This window comes from Eucyclogobius newberryi, unplaced genomic scaffold, assembly GCF_026437365.1.
Source record: "Eucyclogobius newberryi isolate DKJ021-1_F unplaced genomic scaffold, fEucNew1.0.hap1 SCAF_7, whole genome shotgun sequence".
Lineage (NCBI taxonomy): Eukaryota > Metazoa > Chordata > Actinopteri > Gobiiformes > Gobiidae > Eucyclogobius > Eucyclogobius newberryi.
In genome coordinates, this window is record NW_027316389.1 from 15,203,544 (window position 1) to 15,227,588 (window position 24,045).

Sequence of the window (24,045 nt, forward strand, 5' to 3'; positions counted from 1 at the left end):
ATATGTGTGGAGGCCTGGGGGCTTTGCAGTACGTTGTAAGCCCAGCCTGCTCTTTTCAGATACTTCCTGTTTTGACCGCAGCTGCATCACTGTTTCAGCAAAAAAAATAAAGATACATATTTATACATTAAGTTTACGCGTGTTGTTGATGATTGGGTGGAGTTTTGCCTGGGATTCAGACTAGTTCTCCACCTCTTCCGCTGCGCAACAGTTCAAACAAAAGGCTGCTCTCATTTAGAAAAGAAATCAAACTTCCCTCACCTCATATATGAATTATTATTTTTATTCTTTGTATTTTTACACACAACTTATTTAGACTGTGATAGAGTGTTGCCCGAACGCGGAAAGTGGAAACGTGTGTCTTAAAGCTACAAAACAACTCTACCTTCAAATGCCAATAAAGTCACCTGAACCTGTTCAGTGCTTCGTTCACTGATCTGGCAGAAATCCACAATGTTTTTCAGTCTCCTGTGTCATGTTTTGTTCTTTCTCTTTTCCTCGTAAGCAGCCGTGTTTGTTTTGATACGATCAATCAGACCCATTTGAACTGGAGGAGATAACGTTAATATTACATGTGGGTAAAGTTTGGAGGAGTGCATATTCTTGGCCAGGCAAGGAGAACATTAACAAGAAACTCTGGATCAGGTCCTAGTGTAATATTTCTGTAATGTTTCCCTGGTTATTTCCTTTTCATAATAAGTAGACCTTTTCTGTCCATAAATAAAACCTCCAAAGAGTAAGCTGAAATTTTATACCGACTTCCTCTAAATGTCCATGTTGGAGACAATAACAAACAAAGACATTTTCCTATGGGGACAACAAGGGGCAACCAAACTGTTCCTGTAGAAAAAAATAACATAAAAAATAACGTTATATCATCTGGACTCTGTTTTTAGAAAGACAAAGTTCGGGAACTCAGGTTTTATATCCTACTCTGTATAAGCCCTGCCCACCAGGCGGGACCGGGCAGTGGTGGGCAATGGAACACTCCTGGACGAATGAGGGATTACACCGACTTGTTTCATGAGTGTAATGTCGTGCCCGAGATTCCTGTACAGGCCAGATGACAAACGGTTGGATCATACAGAGGAAATTGACAATCCCTGGGTGAAATCTCTGCTTATGACCTGGAAAGAGCTAAAACATACAAACTAAACAAAGATTTTATACTCTTAAGATGGTTGGCTTTGAGATTTATGATCTGGATACCAAAAGTTTTTTTTTATTATAAAAAAAAGAGCTATTATAAGAGTTATTATAACCAATAAATTAAACCCAAAAATTAACCATTAAAACCCTTTGACTGGATTTTTTTATTGATGCATATAAATCACTTTCAGGGGGGATAATATTTAAAATGCAGTTAATGCGTTACTAATCTGGAAAAACATTCTACTATATATTAAAAATAAATGGGAAAGAGAAGGTAATTTTGTTTTGACAGATCAACAAATAAATAAATAAATAGATAAATAAATAAATAATGAATAAATAAATGAAATAATGAAAACATAAATAAATAAAAATGTCTACCACCAATAACTACTGCCCATGACAGTTTGCCCTGCAAGGTTAGGTACCAGTTAGTTACACTTACCAACTTCAACTTAACATTTGACACCAATATTGACCTTTTAAATAACATACCAAAATAATTAATATAATATACCATACCAATATACCATCTGTAGATTTACAGAAAACTGTAATGCCTTAAAACAGAAATTAATTTTTGGATCTTTTTATTTTCAATTCGAACAACAATAATTTGTTTGTTGGCAAGAGAACAAAGTTTTATTGCACAACTTTAATCTGAAAAAAACAAAAAAAATCCATCACGACCGGGAATAAAACCAGACTGGCAGTTGGCAAAAGGTGCACAATAAAATAGTAGTGGAACGTCTAATGCACTTAAATCTTTTCCAAAGTCTCCAAACCATAGACGAGCAGTGCAGAATCCAGGCTCCGGTTTTCAGAGTTTAAGATAGTACGTCAAAGTCTGCTGGGTGAAGTCGAGGGTTACTCCAGGATACACGCAAGGGGAAAATAGAATTACAACACTATAAAACTAATTTGAACGGTTGATTCATTACTTTCCCGCACTACCTCATATTTCAGATACATTGCGTCCGTGTCCTTGTCGTATGTGATATTAAATGACAGGCTTGTGTTGGATCATTTCATTACGTGTTTCAGTGAAGGTTTGGAAGGACAAAAGGCCACAACGGAACATCCAACCTTGCCAAAAGTTACAAATTAAGATTATAAATTAAGATCATCTTTATTAGTCCCACAATGAGGAAAGTGTTGCAACACAAATGAGGCATTAATGAGACTGATCTAGATTTTAACTGACCTAAGTTTGCTAATTAAAGCGATCTTGCCCTTTTGAAACATCCATGAAAAGCTTCCAGTAGCTTGCATACACTGTTAAAAGTCTATATCAAAATCGAACCGCACAATAAAGCTATCAGACTAGTTTAAAGTCATTAGAAGTGCTTTTGCAGTTCAGGCTCTGCACAGACGTCTTGACTTGGCATTGGGAACCCTCTACTTCTTTATTGATTCTTGTTAGATGGCGATAAAAGGAGTCAGGGGAGAACACAGCAAATGATCTGTCAACTTGATTGATCCGCTGGGTCCGCTAACTGCCATTATCGCACAGAAAGACAAGGGAGGTGATGAAGGCGATGACTGGACAAAATGAGTTTCAATATAGATGTTCACCTAAAGCGAATCATAAAGTACAGCTCCCTGCAAGAATCGTGTTCAGCCTCAACATCCTCAACAAATGTATAGCGGGATTTATGTAGAAAATGAATTTTAACGGTCTTAAACGTAAAAAACAGAACAAATTCATTTCAAACTCTTTACAATAGTCCACACATATAATTTGCATAACTAATGCATTCCCAGCATCCTAATTATTATTCACTACAATGAGTTTATTAGTTACATATAACTGATGTAAATAAGAGTGTTTACTTACCATTAGTATTTATGCTAGCTATTTTAACTTTATTTTATTATTATTTACTTCATTTTACTATTATTTTATTTTTATCTTTTTATTTTGTTTTATCTTATTTAATTTTTTTCCTCCATTCCCTATTAAGATATGAGAGGAGTTTTGCTAATAAGAGTTTTTTGTTTTGTTTACAAGAGTTCTTCTATTAAAGGCGGTATGGACGATTTTTCGGCGATTTGAGAACGCACAGGGAAGTGCGAATGCGCTTCCCCGTGCGGACTGACACAACACACACGTGCATTTGTTTATTAGCCCATCGCATCGCTCGTCTCCCGTAGATTTCCGTCCACTTCTGCATCAGCTCGAACTGTCTTTCTCCGTCTTCATTTTGCCCCGTACACTGTGGGAACTATATTATGATAGATCCATGCGCTTAGGCACGCGGAAACGTGGGCACGAACCGCACGCGGCTGCAGGTGAGCGGTAGGTGCGTTTTATGATTGATACGTGGCAGGACAAATGATTTATCCACGCCACGAGGAAATATGATACAAAATGTGCTGAAAAAAATCGTCCATACCACCTTTAAGAGTGTTTTTTGGAATCTTCCTATAAGTTTTCTGTCCTTTCCCTCAGTATCTACTGCGTTGTAACACCAAAATGTCCCCATGTGTTGACAATAAAGGATTATCTTATCTTATCTTACTTTTCTCAATGCGCCGTTACAGTAAAGCTAACAAAGATTAGCATGCTAAGGGCGCCCTTCCTGCTTCGTGGAAAAAGCGCAGTGGTCTCATTTTCACCCAAATAGATATTTTTATAAAATATCTGTACTGGGGTGAAAACGATTTGACTTTATTACATGCAAAAACAGGCCCTTTAAAGGTGCACTATGTAACTTTTCTAGTGGAGGGACGACCACCTGCTTGTCTCCATGGTGATGATACTGCTTTGCCTCAAATGTTACGTGTTAATGTCCTATATAGTAAAGTCTTGACAAATCACACAAAAGGGGTATAGTGTAGCAGATATATCTTCCATTGTCTTCAAATGTTGTAATTGTGACCGTTTTGCTTTACAGGGCTAGAAGTTTGCGTTGGACAAAATGGTGATTCATTCTATTAAATCCTTGTGTGGATCAGTTCAGTCAAATGGTTTTGTTTTGTCCCGCCTGACGATACCTGGAGGCACTCTAGTGTTCCCCGTCACACTGTCTGACAATCCAGGTTCAACAATAGGGCATACAACTTACCTATTGCCATGGAGACCAACGGGTTACAGATTTTTCAAGGTGCTTTTGTGCTATAAAAATATATGTATTTGAATGAATGCTGACTAGATAAGAATAACGCCATTCAGTGGAACATTTGAGTTGTTTTTTTCTTTTTCTGCAGTGACTAAACCTCAATATTGAGTTGTGGGAACCATTTAACCAGAACTTTGCTTCACCCACACATGCAAGCCCACTCGTCATGTATCTGTCTATAAGAACTTTCGAAATAGCGGTGTAAAAAAGTTTTTTGTGATACATTTTTAATATTCAAGTGATGAATTTCCTTTCTAGTTAGAGGCGAAATTCTGAATAAGGAACTTTTTACTTGATTCGCCATCATTACATAACATGGTTGTAAATAACGCCCAATAAAAGCACAATAATTTGTTTTTGTAAATTATGCAAAACACTCTCTCTTGTGATAAACTCTGTGAAAAATTAAGCAAACGTTAAGCAAACATTTGTTCCCAATAGGAGATATCTAATAGCACCTCGCCTCCAGGAGAGTCGACCAGTGCCTCTTTTGCATGCGAGTCATGCCTGTGCGCGGTGATGGAGTCCTCTCCGCCACTCACATCAAACAGATTGCACTTTTTCTCAGGGAAACTCGACAGATTGAGAACAGATAGCGGTTATACATCACCGCCCGTGCAGGTTAACAACTTGAATAATGCTCTGTGCGGACATTTTAAACTCCCATCAACTTGAAGACTTTCCCGGCTCCGTGCTTCCTCTGCCCCTTCCACAGATGCCCTGGAAAACAGCTCATTAATTAAGTTGGTTTATTGGAATGCATGCGGACATTTCTACACAAACGAAAATAGGTCGTATCTTGCAAAGAGGAAGCAAAGCAGTAATATAACATGGAGAATATGACAGCACTCACTTGTAAAAAAAAAGAGTTTTGTAGGAGAATGCCCGGTCGGCGCTGTGAGGAAAAGGCAGACAAATTGGCGATGGTTCCCTCTTTCATCATCCCCCTTTTATTCTTAAAACAGCACTGAGCAGCTGCGGCATTAGATCATCCGGCGTCTACAGGACAAATTCCCCTTTTTGTCATATATTTTTAAAGAGACGGTTAAAGCCAGGGTGCAAGCGTGTGGGCTAAGATTAGTCTCCTTCACTATTAAGAGTAACCTGCTCCTATTTAAAGCTCATTTTGTCACTATAACATACGTTTTAATCTACAGATGATTTAAAGTGCACAAGAAAAGTAACGCATATTTATACTCAAGTAAAAGGACAGCTATATAACAAAAAAAATACTTTATTACAAGTACAAATACCAAATTGTACTTAAAGTGATGACAATGGCAATTAATCCCTGATTCCGATTCTAAAACGGAATGTCATCAATATGTAACATTTCATCTAAATTTTCTGAAAGAACAATTGTTCAACAAAATAAGTAGTAAATCATTTATATGGATTTTGGCCTGAATTTAACAACAGAATTTTAACTCTACCTTGTCACACCTTCAACTACTGAAAATTTTTCTCAGACTTGAATAAATGCAGTTGCTGTGGTGTAATTGGTTAGCGCATTCGGCTGTTAACTGAAATGATGGTGGTTCAAGCCCACCTAGGGATGAGTACCTATTTGTTAACCAAACCTATACATTTCTCTTAATAACAGATTTGCATAATTTAGTTAACAAATGTTCTGTAATAGATTGATTAGAAATGATTGATTGAACATTTATTAATCTTGCCTGTTCTAAATCTTAATTGTTAAAAGCTCTGTATTTACGTCTGGAGGATGGAAACATCATGATTTATTTTTGTCTGTTGTTAAGTTTGTATTTGTGCTTGTTGTTGTGTTTGTATTTACCTTGGTGTTATACTAATTTCAGGTGTTTGCATTGTGGCATAATGGTTCTCACTTTTGCCTCACAGCTGAATGGTCCCTGGTCCTCTGGGATCTGAATCGCAGTGTGGGTTTCCTGGAGAAGTAAATGTCAACTAAAAGTTTGACAGGGATAACGGTTTAATTAAATTAAATAAAAAAATAAACGGATAGATAAATGTCTTTGTGTTACCCATCCTGTCCACTGCTCTATATGGCTGTGTAAACAAGCACGTCAAAGCCAAATCTGTAAGTGGATGAACTTCTCTGAATTATAATATTTTTGGCGATACTGGGAAAAGAAAAACATGAGAATTGTGATCTCATTTTCAGTCTTTGCATGTTTTTACATCTTTGTACATCATTTTAGTGGAATGGAATTGAAACTGGAGCACCTGCAGGAAACAACACAAGGGGGAGAACATGCAAACTCCGCACAGAAAGGCCCCACATGCCCAGGAGTCGAACAGCTCAACCACAGTGACACCGCTAGAATGACACTTTTGGAGGAGGGTACGCCGCTTTACTCCATGGAAATGCTATTGACAGACTTTGGACCAAATGGGAGGCTTTTTTAGTTTATGTGCCTTTATTTTCTTCTGCTTTCATTTATATCCCCTGTGCTCTCTCTCTGGACATTTGTGAGTGACGAGAATGCATTATATCATTTTATTTGTTTGTTAGTAAAAACCTTTTTTTTTTAAAGCAATCAAAGCACCTATTATTAAACAAATGCAAGAAAGATAATGCCAGACTCTGGAGCATTTATAGGAAAGCAATAAGATCTCTATGAAGAAAAGAAAATAACAGATCCTTTAAAGACAACCCTTTATCTTATCAGAACATCTTTTTTTAGGATCTTATCAGTGTAGACTCTTACCACTTACTGCAACTTCAGATGTAAAACGTGCTTGTGAGGGAAACAGCCATTTGTGAAATTGACAGTGACATTAAAGAGAATACGTCGATGGAGAACATGAAAGGCAAAGAACATTCTGCAATGTGGGATTTTTGAGACACTTTCCTTTATTTAAAAAATAGTTGATTTGCTGAGAATAAAGAATATAAGGTAGTGCACTAGGCTATAGTTGATATAGATATTAGTGCTTTGTTCACATGTAGCAAATATTAAAACTCCACAGGACACGGCTGGCAGCTATCAGGAAGTGGCACACGACATCAAACACACCGGTTCTCACAGCAGACACCTCCACCGCTCACGTATTCAGCTTCAGCACAGGAGAGGATTACAGAAGATTACAGAAATCAAATGTTGAAGGTGTAAGAAGGGGAGTAAATCATATAAAACTAAAATTAGACAACTCCAGCCACTACTGTATGTGTCAAAACACCTCACAGCAGACGAAACCCATTAACTGAGGGACTATTTGAAAAGTCAAAAGAAAATCATCAAGAAAACAGTTTCTTTGCAAATAATATACATACGTAATATAGACAGACGTAAAACACATACAAAATAAAAGGAGTGGGCAGATGGTTGGCATGTGAAAAACAGGATTTTCCTATTCATGGCCAGATGCAATTTATCACGACTATATTTACATCCATGTTGATAGCACCAGGACATCTTTTTTGCACGGTTGTCAAATAGATCATGCCCTATTACGCACATGTGCTTGCGTTGGCAGTTCAAAGATGCATTTTGAATTAGCAAGGTATTCTTGAAGCGTGTTGCACGTCGCTTGTAAAATATGAGTTTCAACAGCAATAGCCTGTAGCTATGGTAAGACAGAATGGCGTCTTTGCACCGTAGTGAGGAACATTGCAAGGACTAATCCGCAAATGCCAACCGGTGTCAAATGTTACAATGAACAATAATTGAGTTGAAAAGAGGTGGGAAAAACAAAGTATAAAATTGAGCATTGAACAGTTGACATATACAATTAACTGTAACATGGCATTCAATTCAAGCGGTAAAACAAAGGCGAATGGGAGCAAGGGTCAAAACGGACAAAACAAAAGCAGACAACAGCAGACATAATGGTTACGCATAAAATATTTAGCAGCAAAACAAAGTATTTTTGTCAGTGGATCATTTCAGGAACTTTTGCATCCCTAAGCAATATCACAATATGATTACAAAAGCGATTTTCTCCGGGCTGTCAACTATAGCTTCGAGCAGCTTTGCAAGTGGGCCTTGTTTTTTGCTATGTCACCGCCGCCAGCTAACTGTGAGCAGCATCTACGGGACGCGACACATCGGAGGCCCTGAAGATGTAAGCGGCTGTCATGTTCTCATACCCCGACGGACGCGACAAGGCAATCTGAAGCATATGGAGAGCGGCGGGAGACAAATGGTGGCTCGTCCAGAAATCAACCCCAAAAAACAAACAAAACAAAAACACAACGTCTGATCCGTGACCTTGCCAAAAGCGTCCATGTTCCCAACTTGCCGCGCTCAGATTTTGTAATTATCAAGCTGATCTGACACAGAAAAGACCAGGAAATACCTCACAGCGATTCCCTGAGGCGTTCGGGCTGCCACTGATGAATGTCTAATAAGAGTATAGGACTTTTTTCTATTGGATGTGAGATGTCATTTTAAGCCAATGTTGCAGCAAAGTTCAGGGGCAGAGCGACAAATTGTCAGAGCGAGTTTTGTTGGGGTGGGATTTACAAAATGTACGGTTTGTTCCCAAAGATTTGTTTTTTTTTCTGCTGGCGTTTGGATGCTAACTCCAGCAGACAAAGTATTCCCCTTCAGAGCTGTCAGAGGACGGCGGCAGTATATTACAATTTGGGATTTGGGGAGTTGGCAACTGATTTTCAACAAATAAATCATATCTGTATATTCCTAGAGAAAAGTCCCAAAATGTATTGTGGTCACTCAAAAGGATATAGCAATTGTTGTGGAGATTCGAAAGTATGATCTCCTTTTGAATTTGTCAGAAGCAATGAAAAAGGATGTAAAAATCAATCAATCAATAAGCTACGTTTGAATTCTTGATGTAACATCTAAGTTTCTGCATTTTAATAAAAAAATAGATAATGTGCAACCATATGGAAACCTTTATGTTATATTATATCATAAGAAAACTCCATTTCAAGACCAAGTTCTGACCAAAAGATTCTCTAAAATATGAGCAAGTCCATTTCCTTGATGCACTTTGAATCTCAAAAATAATTAGTATTCGACAATTATTAGTATTGGCAATTATTTTTGTTTGATTGGTCGACTTTTAAATTGATTTGATTTGAAAATATGATGTCTGTATTATCGATGAAAATAAGTCTTTAACATTTTTATTTAATAAATCCACTGTTTTTGTTATAAAAAGGTCTTTCCGGAAGTGTTTTAGAGTCTGTATAGCCGTCGATTAATGGTCACAGCCCTGGCTAGTACATAAGTTGTAATAACCACAATGCTGCAAGGTCATTATTCTCCTCCAGTGAAAACGTCTAACTTGAAGATACATACTGTATTTAACAGCTTGGATAAAGAAAGCAAAGTACCCCAAAACATGAGTAGGATCACCGCAGTGGCTATAAAGCATGGTAAATGTGGTAGTGTAGACTGCTTTAGCGCCCTGCAGGGAGAAGCTGTAAACAGACTTGTCCTATAGGGCATGTTGCCATACCAAACCGCCTCAGCTTTGATGTGCCTACACGGCCCCCTCACTCCCTCTCTCCCCTCTCTGTGGATGCAAACAGTGGAGGTGTGCACGATCGAACGACTCTCAGATCGGAGGTGCTGGAGCGTGATGTCTGGCATGATGGAGATCCTATGTGCTGTGCATTGAAACGCACCTTTTTTCGGTCATTTGGGGGGCAGTTTGGTGTGGAATACTGAGAGATAAAGCATGAGGGTGAAGGGGAAACGGAACATGGCTGCTAGACAGGATGAGCCAGAAGAAACGAATGGGACCTGTGTAAATAGTACCAGCAAATGTGTTAGTTTTATTAAATAATTAAAGTATGTAATAGGACCGTGTTAGCTTTGAATGCATACACTTGATATTTTGTATGATAAAATATTTGTTTTTCCTTTATGTTACTTTGTCGGCACATTTTCAATTATCCTTAGTGATAATGATGGTTTAGTGAAACGCATACAAAATATATTATCGTGGATGGACCTGCCAGGGAAAACAGACAAAACCAGCTAAATGTTTTCCGTTGACTTATCTAGACTTCAGATTGAAGCATGATAAGGTGAGACAGTACAGGTGAATAGGAAAAAATCTTAAATTTAAAGATATACATTTGAAACTTCGTCTGTAGTTTACTCACATAAAAGTAAAACAAATATATATTACCTTTTTTTTTTAATCAAGTAATGTTTTTGAATAGAAATAAGGCATTTCATGTGTAAAAACAGCCTAAATATCACCTATTCAGGACAGAGCTAGGTTTAAATATCTTGGTTCATTTTGTTGGCATATTAAATACAAAAAGTCTACAGATTGGATATACTATATTATTTAATTTTTTGAGTAAACTTTGTCAGGAATTTCAAATGTTGCCTTATTTTGTTTTAGACTTAATAAACCAGGCTCAGAAATAGGCATCAATAAATCCATCTGTCAAAATATTGTTAGGTACATGTTTGGAAAGTTTGGGGTGTGTAGGTGCTACTTTATGACTTTATGACCTTTATGTTCCCACGGAATAAAAGTACATTTTAAGAAAACAACATTTGAAGTTACAATATCCCATGTAAATGTATGGATGTGAGTAGATTCAGTGACTGATTACACAAATTTAGGAGCAGATTGGACAATTTTATGAAAGCCTTTATGTTGAGGGCGCAAACAAAGCAAAAAAAGAAAGAAAAAAAGAGTTTTGCTCGTACAAACATATTGTGCACAGTATAAACTAAATTGTGCAAATAGTTATTCTCTCATTTTAACTCCAGAAGTGTGCTGACATGCCCTGGTAATTTATGTATTAGATACTGTCACAAGTTCAAGCAAAAGTTCAGTGCAGTCCAGAGTTGCCCTCAGCCACCAATCACACCGAGTGTCCATGTGGCTGGTCTGACCTAGCATTGACCAAAGATAAATAGCTAAGACCTCGACAGCATTGAACAGAAAGGCTTGAGCTGCCTCTGTTACCACAATTGATGACAGTGGTGGAGCAGCATGTCATCCAGCCTTCTGCCCCTTCTGCTCTAAAATGTGTGTGTTTTATAGTCTACAGCCCGGGCAGTCATTAAAAAATCCCTAGAGCTGTACCGAGACACGCAATTCAGTCTGAATTCTCCAAACGGGAGTGTAATCCCCAGATCTTCTCATTTGATAGTCATAGGGGGACTTGAATAAACAGCCATGTTCCCCCATTTGCATTGACTTGTATGTTGCAGTGTGGTACATACTGCGCTTTGAATCAAAATGTATTATTTAGATATTACTGTAAAAATATAGGCTAAATGGAATCCACTGACAAAATAGCTGAAATCCTGCCCACAACGCCATTTTTTCTAATTGATAACAATAATACAAAAAATAAAGGTGGGATACATGAAACATCCTCCCAACATATACAGTGCAATCAAATCTTCCAAATCTTTAATCTCTCTCTCTCTCTCTCTCTCTCTCTCTCTCTCTCTCTCTCTCTCTCTCTCACTCACTCACCTACACACACCTACCTGCACAAATGCACGCACGCACACACACACGCACGCACGCACACACACACACGCACGCACGCACGCACACACACACACGCACGCACGCACACACACACACACACACACACACACACACACACACACACACACACACACAGAGCGTGACATAGTTCCAAAATAAAAGGAAAGTAGAAAACTAGCATGCCATGTTGAAACATTTACAATGGGATTTATTATGAGAATACTCCATATAAGGTGGAGGATGTATCAGTTCTTAAATATTCTCTGTCCCTCGGATTGGAGGGGTGTGAGCATTAGTAAAAGTTTTCATGTAATATAGTCTTTCCTTCCAGCAAATTGTTAGTTCAAGCAAAACAAAGAAGAAAAATGCACTTAAGAGGAGTGGCTTCCAATGGGATTCTCTTTCTTGCCAAATGTTGCTGTCCCTTCCACTTCCAGACATGATATACTCTTTGGCAAAAATGGATTGGTGAGAGGCGCGGATACAGAGCTGGATTCTGTACAAAAAAGTCTAGGGGCGATTGGGAGGCTCTACAGGAGGCTAGAAAGTGAAGGGAAACCGGATTGGTGGCTCCAGAGAGAAAAGGGTAAGTCATCAGAGTCTTATCCCATCATTGGTGGCCTCCCTTGGGCTAAGCGTCGTATTTCTTCCCCGTTCTGTGGATGTGGTGGAACAGTGTCATGGAGAACGCCATACCCAGGAGCTGCAAAAGAGACAAGAAGATGAATGAATTTATGTGTGGATATCTGCTGTAAGAATGTATGTGTTTGTATACGATGTTGCCATGTTGGGTTTCCTGTCTGATGTCGGTGCCTTTAGGCCTGTATGTGTTTTTATGATGCGCAGTAAATCCGCCAGCTAGGAGCACCATTTACGCACTTTACTTCTTTTCTCTCGTAGATGGCCTTCAAATGCCGGAATCTTTGTGATAGGAAAATGTACAGCACACAGCAAGCATTAACTCAATGACGTAAATTGAGATGCCACTGAATCACAGTAGCCAGCAATCTCTTTGATGTCTAAGCATCACGGGTAATGGAAAACTTCAAACACAGTCACAAGGCTGATCCTAAAACCATTATATGGCCAAGTTTGCATGAAAAAACGAAAACGCCCAGATGGGTCTCCTGTACGGTATAAGAAAAGCCATTGTGGACTTTCCTTTTTTTTTAAAGTCGATTTGGTATCACACTAGCAAAGGCTATCATTCAGCTGTTTTTAGTTTCAGTCGAAATGTAATGTTAACCATATAGTTATGGAAATACATTACTTTAATCAATGTAAAAATGTGGTTGGGCAGAGTGCAATAATAACTTGTAATGAGCGTATAAAGCCAAACACAGGATCTGTTAAGCATAAAGGTGAGATCATCCTTGTAAATTATTGATAATAATTATCATCTATATTATAGTTTCAGTCCAGTTTTCATTCTTATGAGACAAGTAAAAATGTCTTAGTTTGCTGTCAAAATGAGGATTACTACTACTACCACTGTCATCACTGTCATCACTGTCATTAGTTAGTGTTGTATGAAGTCAACATACACTCTAATGTGAATTAATATCAGTCAAAATGTAATGCTACAGCCTGCATGCTACTGGCAAAAGTACACCTTAATCAGCTGTCAGTCAAAACTTGAAAGGCCGCTAGGGGTATACATTTAGTTTGACAGAATGACAGTGGGACACTTTCCACTCAATCATCCATTATTATTGAAGAATATGTAAACAGTGCAGAGATTTCTATTGCAGATTAAATTGTATATATGCATCTGCCATGTAGGCCACAAGTCTAAATAATTCATGAGCCAGTTCCTGGTGCCTCTAGTCATTATGTAATGTCGCAGATTTGCAAGACATAAACTTTTCATGATATTGCTTCCTGTCATGTGCTCCACCTTGTCTCAAAACCCACTAATCTGACAGCTCAAGGCCTTATTTCTGCACTTTCCACCATCACTCCACCTTATCTCTCAGAGGGAGGAGAGTTCAAATCATTAAAATTAATGTGGACTAGGTCAGAGTTTCGAGGCAGTGACTATCAAAACAAGAGGTAAATTTGTTGATGATCGTGGATGCGTGGGTGTTTGAAGACGAAGACAACGCGAAGAGGGAAGATGAACGTAGATGTCATAAGAAAGGCTATGAATGAAATATAAGTGTGTTGAAAGCAAATGGTGTGTTCTGAGTAGTTGCTGAACTGGAGATGCCCCGAGGGTCTTTATAATTGCATGAGTGTTCGACACCCGCTTCGACCGGAGCAAACCTTACATTCATGGGCTGTTGTAGACTCGCAAAGCTCAGCTACAGCAGTGGCAAACCAGAGCAAACCAGGGATGAGCCTGGAGAAGGTCAGTGAACAGGTGAGTAGAGGCAGGGGCTGACATATTTCCACACTGAGATATAAGCATAGTGGGAAAAACTCCCACCACCCAGCACAGTCATTTAGAGAAGTGTGGAGAGTGGACGTGTGAGGAGGGGGCAGCAAAGTGTCACCCAGAGTTCAGGGGAGGAGAGGCTCACATCATCAAGTGGAATCCAGGTCGGTGAGGTGAATGTGGGCTGCAACCAAATTATTTCTATTCAAAACAATTCAAGATAAATAGAATACGTGTTGTCAAAACATTGTTTTCCAGGTTATAAAAGACCCAGGAATATGAGATTTTTACTAAACTTGCCACAGATGAAGCAAAAGTGAAGTCGTTTATATATAAATATACATGTTTCCTGTGTCATTTTGGTATAATTCTCTCCTCTCTCAGCCATACACTGCAGAAGGAGTGAACTAACACTGCTCCAGCACAAATGAGGCCAATTGCGGCTAGCAGTTATAGCGGGTAATTTGGAGCCGAATTCCATATTTGGAATTCCAAGAGTGGGTTACATGGCAACCACAGCAACCACAGAACCAATTAGGAGTGAAGTTATAGAAACAACAAGCTGTCAGTCATATCTGTTGCTAAGGTGAGCTGAGACGACGTTGAGAGATGGTTTGTCCTTCTTGGACAAATCTTGATTTACAAAGACAAAAAAACACCAGGAAAGCATAGAGCTTTTTGATACACACATTTTAAGTCCAAAATGTTGAGTCTGACAGCAGCAGTTACAGAGGAAGAGGAGCAGATGTTTGAATAGAAAGTGAATGGGAGCCAGAGCTGAAGGAGCCAGAGACATAGTCACTTTCTATTTGGAACGGGGGGGCTAGCGGGTTAGCGATGTTCAATGAATTTAAAGTCTCTGCTCTCAGCTCATGCTTGTTGTAGTGTCTGGGTATAGTCTAGATAATGATTTTTGATTATTAGTTGATGGTTATCTCTATAATTGATAAGTTACAATTAATCAATTACTGTAACTTGCTTCAGTAAGCTACCTAAATGTCTTTTTAAAATGTTGGTGTTTATCTGTCAGAAGGTTTGTTTTTAACTTTAAATCCATAGTGAAGGAAAAGTGAGATGCTTCTTCTGCTTCCTGCTTCCGAAGAGTGCACACGCTTTTTTGCTCGCTCCGCTTGCTATCGCTGCTTTCCTTATTTATTTTGCTTTTTAATCAGTTTTTGTCTTCCAAACATTTTTGCTTTAGACTTTTTCAAGTAAACCAAGGATTTTAAGAACATTTTTCCAGTTTTAACGGCATATCTGACGCCAGCGACATGTCCGGGAGAAGAAGGGAGAAAGACTGTGAACACTGTCGGAAATATCAACAAGAAATTAATGAGCTGAAAACACGGATATTTGTTTTGGAATCTGAAAAAGTTCTTCACGATACCATTCCTGTGTCAACCGACGGTAAGAAGAGCACACTTTTTACAAGAAAAACTGCTACTTTCAACCTAAACCGCAGTGACTCTGTGTCGTTTCCGAAACTGTCTAAAAACCAGAAAGACCAGGCTGTTTCTTGGAACAAACTTGGAGCAAAGCCTAAACGATACAAAGATAACGTGAAGTCACCTAAAATACAGCTCACCAACAGATTTTTACCACTTTCAGAGATGGAATTAAATGAAAAAAGGAAAGATGAAGTGGCCAAAATACAGCGAGGAGGATCTGCCAAGGTCACGCAGATTGTTTTAGTTGGTTTGGTCATTACAGGTGATTTCAACGTGCATGTTGATAATGTTTGTGACAGAAACGCTAAAGAGCTTGATGCTGTCCTTGAAACCTTCAGTCTTACTCAGCATGTGAGAGGCCCCACCCACAGCAAAGGACACACTCTAGATCTCATAATTACAAAGGGGGTAAATATTTCAAATGTTAATGTGATCGATGTTGCTCTGTCTGATCATTTCTGTGTCTTCTTTGACCTGTCTGTTTCTCCCCAACCTCCGGTTGGTCCTGCAGTTGTTCAGAGGAGACACATAAGTGATGGCACAGGTGCACTGTTTATGGAAATGATAAACTTTGAAAATGTCTCATGTTCTAATGTAAATGATTTGTTGAACTCTGTTACATCTAGTGTTTTGAATGTTCTGGACACCATCGCCCCTATAAAGGCTAAAATGGTTAAAAATAAGCAGAAGGCGCCGTGGAGAAATGATGATTCGGTCAGGGCACAGAAAAGGGAGTGCTGCAGGGCCGAACGGAAATGGCGCAAGTCAAAGCTCCAGGTTCAAAAGGAGATTTACAAAGAAAAGCTGAACATGTGCAACCTAATTGTTTTGCCCTTATTACGTTCTATGTAATTGTTTTGCTAAAGATTGGTTTTAGTGCTTTTCTCCGTCTTTTATTTTGAAGGCTTAGTTTGAGACCGGAAGTTTACACCGGAAGTCGGCCATTTTGTTTTCGCTCTTTGCAAACACATGTAACACAGCTTATCCACTGCCATCCATCATATTGTTCATGCCTTTGACATCACTGTCTGTAAGTTCAGTTTCTATGCTTGATAATGATTCATTTACATGCGTTATTGGTGCTAGATGATTGTCAGAAACGTTACATTTGTCGATGACTGTCAATTTGCATGGTGGTGTCTGCTTCACTGTGTTTCCTGTTTTACCTCATGCTAAGGTACTTATTTTCTGTTTTACAGTTTTACTCTGTTTTTGGAAAGACATTAAACCGGAGCTATGGACGCTACTTCCTGACTCTGACACTGTTCATTTCAAAAGGAGTTTGGCTACTGCTATAATTGTGTTAGATACACACAACGAGAGCAGGAAAGTAAAAAGACATTACGCTGGCTTACAACAATACGGCAGCATGGATGAAGCACATCAAGGGGGCACCAAAGAACCTACCCAAGATACTAGGCCCAAAGACACTAAAACAAAGTCTTTCCAAGATGGATCAATTAGAAGCCACAAAAGCTCCAGCTCTGGCAGATCATCTGTAAGCGCTGCAGCAGCAAAAGCGAGAGCCATAGCGGAAGCAGCCCGCGCACGTGTAGTATTCGCAGAGAGAGAGAAAAGTATGAAAGTTGAAAAGGCTAAACTCGAAGCCAACCTTGAAGCTCTAAATTATGAAAGAGAGGCTGCAGCTGCTGACACCCAGGCACAAGTATTGGAAGCAGCAGCAGAGCTAGAGGACGAGGAAGCCCGCAGCAGAAGAGTTTCCCCTGTTCCTGTTCAAAACACACAAGAACGTGTCAGCGACTACATAAAGGATCAAAATGCTCGTCTTGACAAGCCCACTGAATTTGTCTACCTTTCAGACCCGTCAGAGCAGTCTATTGAGCCTCACCGCAAACCTCCAACACCGTACGTGCTGAAGGACTCCTGGCCTGTTCCGCCACAAACTCAACAGAGGCTAGTTTCAACTCCTGCTCCCCAGATACCATACACCTCTCACTCTAATGTCCCGCTAAACACTCAAGGTCCTTTTCTAATGAGGGAAGAATCAGAGCACAACAAGTTTAAGCCCAAGTTAAACTTCCAAAAGTATGCTGACACTTCTCAAACAACTCTTCCAGAGTCTTCAGTTATAATGGACATGGCGAAGTACCTGGCACGCAAAGAGCTCATCAGCACTGGCCTTTCACACTTTGACGACCGTCCAGAAACATACAGAGCATGGAAGTCCTCCTTCTCTAACACAATCAGAGACTTGGATCTAACAGCAAGTGAACAATTAGATTTGCTCTCAAAATGGCTTGGGAAAGAATCGGCCGAACACGTCAGACGTTTGAGAGCAGTCAACATAGCTAACCCAGAGGCCGCGTTGAAAACAGCATGGGAGAGACTTGATGATTGTTATGGCGCTCCAGAGGTCATAGAAGATGCACTTTTCAAAAACCTTGACAACTTTCCAAAAATCTCAAATAAGGACAATCACAAGTTGCGAGAACTGGGAGATCTTTTAAGTGAACTACTCTCTGCTAAAGAAGACGGGTACTTGTCAGGCTTGGCATACTTGGACACTGCCCGTGGCATAAAACCTATTGTGGAGAAGTTGCCATACAACCTGCAAGAAAAGTGGCTCGCTCAGGGATCAAGGTACAAAGAGGCTTATCAGGTCAGTTACCCCCCATTCTCCTATTTCACCTCTTTCATCTGCTACCAAGCTAAAACAAGAAACGATCCCAGCTTTTCACATTCAGGAAACAACGTTCAAACAGAACGCACAATTCCAAAGCATACAAATCCCAGAACTACAATCTCAGCACATAAGACCCAGGTCACTAATGACACAAATCCAAACGAAGCAGCATCAAAATGTGATGTAACCAAGCAGTGCCCTATCCATAATAAGCCTCACCCCTTAAAAAAGTGCCGTGGCTTCAGATTAAAGACTCTTGAAGGAAGAAAAGCTTACTTAAAGGAACAAGGTATCTGTTTCAGATGTTGTTCATCAACTTCTCATCTTGCCCGCGACTGCAAAGTTACACTGAATTGTGATGAATGTGACAGCGAAAGTCATATAACAGCTCTCCATCCCGGTCCACCTAAATGGGCAACTAAAGGCTCAAATCCCTCACATGATGACGGCGGGGAGCAAGACAAGGAGGATTCTGTAGCAACTCCTGTTGTCAGCCCCTATTGCACTAAGGTCTGTGGTGACCATCTCAAGTCAAAATCCTGCTCAAAGATCTGTCTCGTCAAAGTCTACCAAAACGAGCATCCACAAGAGGCCGTGAAAATGTATGCAATGCTCGATGATCAGAGCAACAAATGTCTAGCCAGGTCACAGTTTTTTGATGTGTTCAAGATCAAAGCGGACACGCACCCTTACACCCTAAAAACGTGTGCTGGTCTCACTACGACCTCTGGCAGAAGAGCTACTGGGTTCCAGATTGAAGCAGTTAAAGGTGGCATTAGCCTCTCACTTCCAGAACTAATCGAATGTGATGACTTGCCAGACAATCGTGAGGAAATACCCACACCTGAGGCTGCTCTCCACCACCCTCATCTCAAGGATCTTGCCAAAGAAATACCAGTCCTAGACAATGACGCCCAGATCCTTCTTCTCCTTGGCCGCGACGTTCTCCGTGCCCACAAGGTGAGACAGCAGATTAATGGCCCCGGGGACACACCCTTTGCACAGAGACTTGATCTTGGATGGGTATTAGTTGGTGACGTGTGTTTGGGAAAGGTCCATAAGCCCACAGTCCACAACTACAAAACAAATATAATGGAAGATGGTAGACCCACCCTTTTCCGGCCATGCATGAGCCATGTCCATCTCAAACAAGCAATCAGCCCCAGTCTAGCCAATGGACTCTCACACGGTTGCAACACTACAATGGACAGTGACACTCTTGGCCTCACCGTCTTTGCAAGAACTGTCAATGATTACAAACGTGCCTTTTCCATAGAAGACGGACAGTTTCTCAAAGTAATGGATGAACAAGTTTTTCAGGACGAGTCCAACAGTTGGGTCGCTCCTCTCCATTTCAAGTCTCCCAGACCGCCATTGCCTAACAACCGAGACCAAGCCGTGATGCGTCTCTCTTCACTGCAACGCACGCTAGAGCGTAAGCCAAAGATGAAAGAACAGTTTGTTGCCTTCATGCAAAAGGTATTCGACAACAACCACGCCGAGCCAGCACCTCCACTGCCAGAAGGAAGCGAGTGCTGGTACCTGCCATCGTTCGGAGTCTATCACCCCAGAAAACCCGAACAAATTAGAGTTGTATTTGACTCCAGCGCGCAATGCAATGGTATCTCCCTCAACAACGTCCTGCTCACTGGACCGGACTTAAACAACAGCCTTTTGGGAGTCCTCATTCGTTTCAGAAGAGAAAGAGTAGCTGTCATGGCAGACATCGAACAGATGTTTCACTGTTTTGTTGTAAGAGAAGACCACAGAGACTACTTACGTTTCCTCTGGTACCGAGGTAACGACCCCAGCAAAGACATTGTCGAGTATAGGATGAGGGTCCATGTATTTGGCAACAGTCCCTCTCCTGCAGTGGCCACATACTGCCTCAGGAGAGCTGCACAGAACGGAGAACAGCAGTACGGGACGGACACCAAGCACTTTGTGGAGCGTGAGTTCTACGTAGACGACGGACTTATCTCTACACCCACTGAGCAAGAAGCTATCAATCTGTTGCAGAAAACCCAAGCTTCCCTCTCAGAGTCAAACTTGAGACTTCACAAGATCACGTCAAACAGCATTGAAGTCTTACAAGCGTTTCCCACGGGAGATCACGCCAAAGACGTCAAAGACCTCTACCTAGATGGAGAAACAGTCTCTGCACAGCGAAGTCTTGGTTTGAGCTGGGAAGTCAAAGTGGATACTTTTACCTTTCAAGTCTCCATCAGCGACAAACCATTTACACGTCGAGGAGTCCTCTCCACCATAAACAGTCTTTTCGACCCACTTGGGTTTGTTGCCCCTATAACCATTCAAGGAAAATCTCTGTTAAGAGAACTGACAATTGACGGAACTGAATGGGATGCCCCACTTCCTCAAGACAAACACAATGTGTGGCAAACATGGAGAGATTCGCTACAGGAACTCCAACATCTCCACATTCCTCGTGCTTACACCACTACCTCTCCATCCAAAGCCAAGCAAAAAGAAATATGCATCTTCTCCGACGCCTCTACAAAAGCTATTGGTGCGGTGGCATATCTCAAAACCACAGATGAAGATGGCAAAGTTCATGTGGGTTTCATCTTAGGGAAAGCCAGACTTGCTCCCGCAAACGAGCCCACCATACCCAGACTGGAACTCTGCGCAGCAGTGCTGGCCGTGGAAATGGCAGAACGCATCATTGAAGAGATAGACCTCCCTCTGGATGCAGTCACCTACTATTGCGACAGTAAAGTGGTGTTGGGATATATACATAACCAGTCTAAACGTTTCTATGTGTATGTCCACAACAGGGTCCAGAGAATTCGGCAGTCCACGGAGCCAAAGCAGTGGCGGTACGTGCCCACGGAGCATAACCCGGCCGACCACGCATCCAGATCTGTCCAAGCCTCTCTCCTCACCAAAACTAACTGGTTCACAGGCCCAGCATTCTTATACAAGCCACAACCAGTAAGTGACCCGCAACAAACCTTCGAGCTGGTCGAGCCCGACTCGGATGTGGACATCAGACCACAGGTGACAAGCTGCATAACCAGCCACAGTGAGACGCCACTCATTCCTGAGAGATTTGAAAGATTCTCTTCCTGGAAGTCCCTACAAAGAGCAGTTGCAATCCTCATTCATGTGGCTCATTCTTTCAAGTCTGCAAACAAAGACACCACTGGCTGTAAAGGATGGCACCAGTGTCAAAAACCTTTCCTGGACGTGATGGGAAAGTCCGCAAGATTGAGCTCAAGACAGCAAAAAACGGATTAGCGAAGACGTTCCTTTGGCCCATAACAGAGGTCGTTCTTCTTCTAAAATCAAAGGACTGAATGTTTAGTTGGTTTATTATATGGCATCTATACAGATACCAGGCGGGGAGTGTTTTGCCCTTATTACGTTCTATGTAATTGTTTTGCTAAAGATTGGTTTTAGTGCTTTTCTCCGTCTTTTATTTTGAAGGCTTAGTTTGAGACCGGAAGTTTACACCGGAAGTCGGCCATTTTGTTTTCGCTCATTGCAAACACATGTAACACAGCTTATCCACTGCCATCCATCATATTGTTCATGCCTTTGACATCACTGTCTGTAAGTTCAGTTTCTATGCTTGATAATGATTCATTTACATGCGTTATTGGTGCTAGATGATTGTCAGAAACGTTACATTTGTCGATGACTGTCAATTTGCATGGTGGTGTCTGCTTCACTGTGTTTCCTGTTTTACCTCATGCTAAGGTACTTATTTTCTGTTTTACAGTTTTACTCTGTTTTTGGAAAGACATTAAACCGGAGCTATGGACGCTACTTCCTGACTCTGACACTGTTCATTTCAAAAGGAGTTTGGCTACTGCTATAATTGTGTTAGATACACACAACGAAAGCAGGAAACTAATCTTATGTAGAACTAGGGAAAGATATTTTTCTGAAATAATTTGAAGCTGCAGTAACAACTCGCGTGTCCTGTTTGCCACAGTAAACAGATTAACAAACCCTCCAGCTCAGCTGCCGTTAGAACTCATTTCCACATCCAAGTGTAATGAGTTTGCATTATTCTTTAATGACAAAGTTCAGGGCATTAAAAATGCTATAAATCCCACAATGCAAAAAATTACCCTAAAACCACCAAGACACTTAGAGCTAACTCACTTTGCACCAGTAACTGACAAAACTGTCCATGAGATCATCACCAGTCTGAGTTCATCTACATGCTGCCTTGATGTGTTACCCACCAGATTTCTAAAGTCTGTGCTGAACAGTTTGTTAGCACCATTCACTCACATAGTTAACATGTCGCTTCAATCTGGAACATTCCCAATGTCTTTGAAAACTGCGGTCATAAAGCCTCTCCTAAAGAAGAGCAGTCTTGATGCCGCAGTACGGAGTCATTACCGGCCCATCTCTAATCTGCCATTTTTGGGCAAAGTCCTTGAAAAGGTTGTTTACCAACAGCTCACAGATTTCCTCTTAATTAACAACTCATTTGATGTTTTTCAGTCAGGTTTTAGACCTCATCACAGCACTGAGACTGCTCTTGTCAAGGTGACAAATGACATCCGCCTGAACACTGACACGGGCAAAGCCTCAGTCTTAATTCTGTTAGATCTGAGTGCTGCTTTTGACACTGTCGATCATGGGATCCTCTTACAGAGACTAGAGGACTGGGTGGGCATCATTGGCACTGCCCTAAACTGGTTAAGGTCCTATCTGGAAGACAGGAAGTACTTTGTTGAAATTGGTAGCTGTGTCTCAGACCACATGACCCTGACCTGTGGAGTGCCCCAAGGGTCAGTCCTGGGTCCCCTTCTGTTCAACCTCTACATGCTGCCGTTAGGTCAGTTGATACGCAGTGAAAATGTGTCCTATCACAATTATGCAGACGACACTCAGATCTATGTTTCACTATCGGCAGGTGACTATGGACCAGTAGATTCACTCTGTCACTGCATCCAACAGATCAGTTTGTGGATGCAAAACAACTTTCTCCAGCTGAACTCAGACAAGACTGAAATAATCGTTTTTGGCCCACAGAAACAAAGAGAAAGTGTTAGCGGTCACCTCCAGAGTCTCGCTCTAAAACCTACAAACCAAATTAGAAATCTGGGGGTAATAATGGACTCAGACTTGAACTTTAATAGCCACGTCAAATCAATAACATCAGCAGCTTTTTACCATCTAAAAAACATTGCCAAAATCAAAAATATAGTGTCAAAACCAGATTTAGAGAGACTTATCCATGCGTTTGTCTCCAGTAGATTAGACTACTGTAACGGCCTGCTCACTGGTCTCTCCAAACGAGTTGTAAAACAGCTGCAGTACATCCAGAACGCTGCTGCTCGGGTCCTGACCAGAACCAGGAAGTATGATCACATTAGTCCTGTTCTCAGGTCTCTGCACTGGCTCCTGTGGCTCAGAGAATAGACTTTAAAGCAGCTCTGCTTGTGTACAAGTCTCTCCATGGCCTAGCACCAAAGTACATCTTGGATATGTTAGTGCCATATGAACCATCTCGGACTCTGAGGACCTCAGGGACCGGCCTCCTGCTGGTGCCCAGAGTCAGGACAAAACATGGGGAATCTGCGTTTCAGTTTTATGCAGCTAAAATCTGAAACAGTCTTCCTGAAGATGTGAGACAGGCTTCAACTCTGACAATGTTCAAATCTAAGCTAAAAACAGTTTTGTTTAGCTGCGCATATGACTGAAAGGATTTTTTCTTTGCACTCTTCTCTTTTGTTTGTGATTTTATTAGTTTAGAAAATCAGTTGGATTGATAATTTTTAATTTAGTTAATTTTATTGTATTTCTGTTTCTGTAATTTCTTTGTGATTTGAATGCATTTTTCCTGCTGTGTGAAGCACTTTGAATTGCCTTGTGTATGAAATGTGCTCTACAAAT

At 40.7% G+C, this 24,045-nt stretch overlaps 1 protein-coding gene across 2 annotated transcripts in view; it reads right to left on the bottom strand.

Moving 5' to 3' along the window:
* Window positions 1-7,095: 7,095 nt before the first annotated feature.
* tspan9a (tetraspanin 9a) overlaps window positions 7,096-24,045 on the bottom strand; it is a 197,531-nt gene continuing 180,581 nt past the window's right edge. For both annotated transcript variants that reach the window (XM_072434832.1, XM_072434831.1), the window contains one exon: window positions 7,096-12,402. In XM_072434832.1, coding sequence (XP_072290933.1) covers window positions 12,331-12,402 — 72 coding nt within the window. In that variant the 3' untranslated portion in view covers window positions 7,096-12,330. The remainder of the gene's footprint in view (window positions 12,403-24,045) is intronic.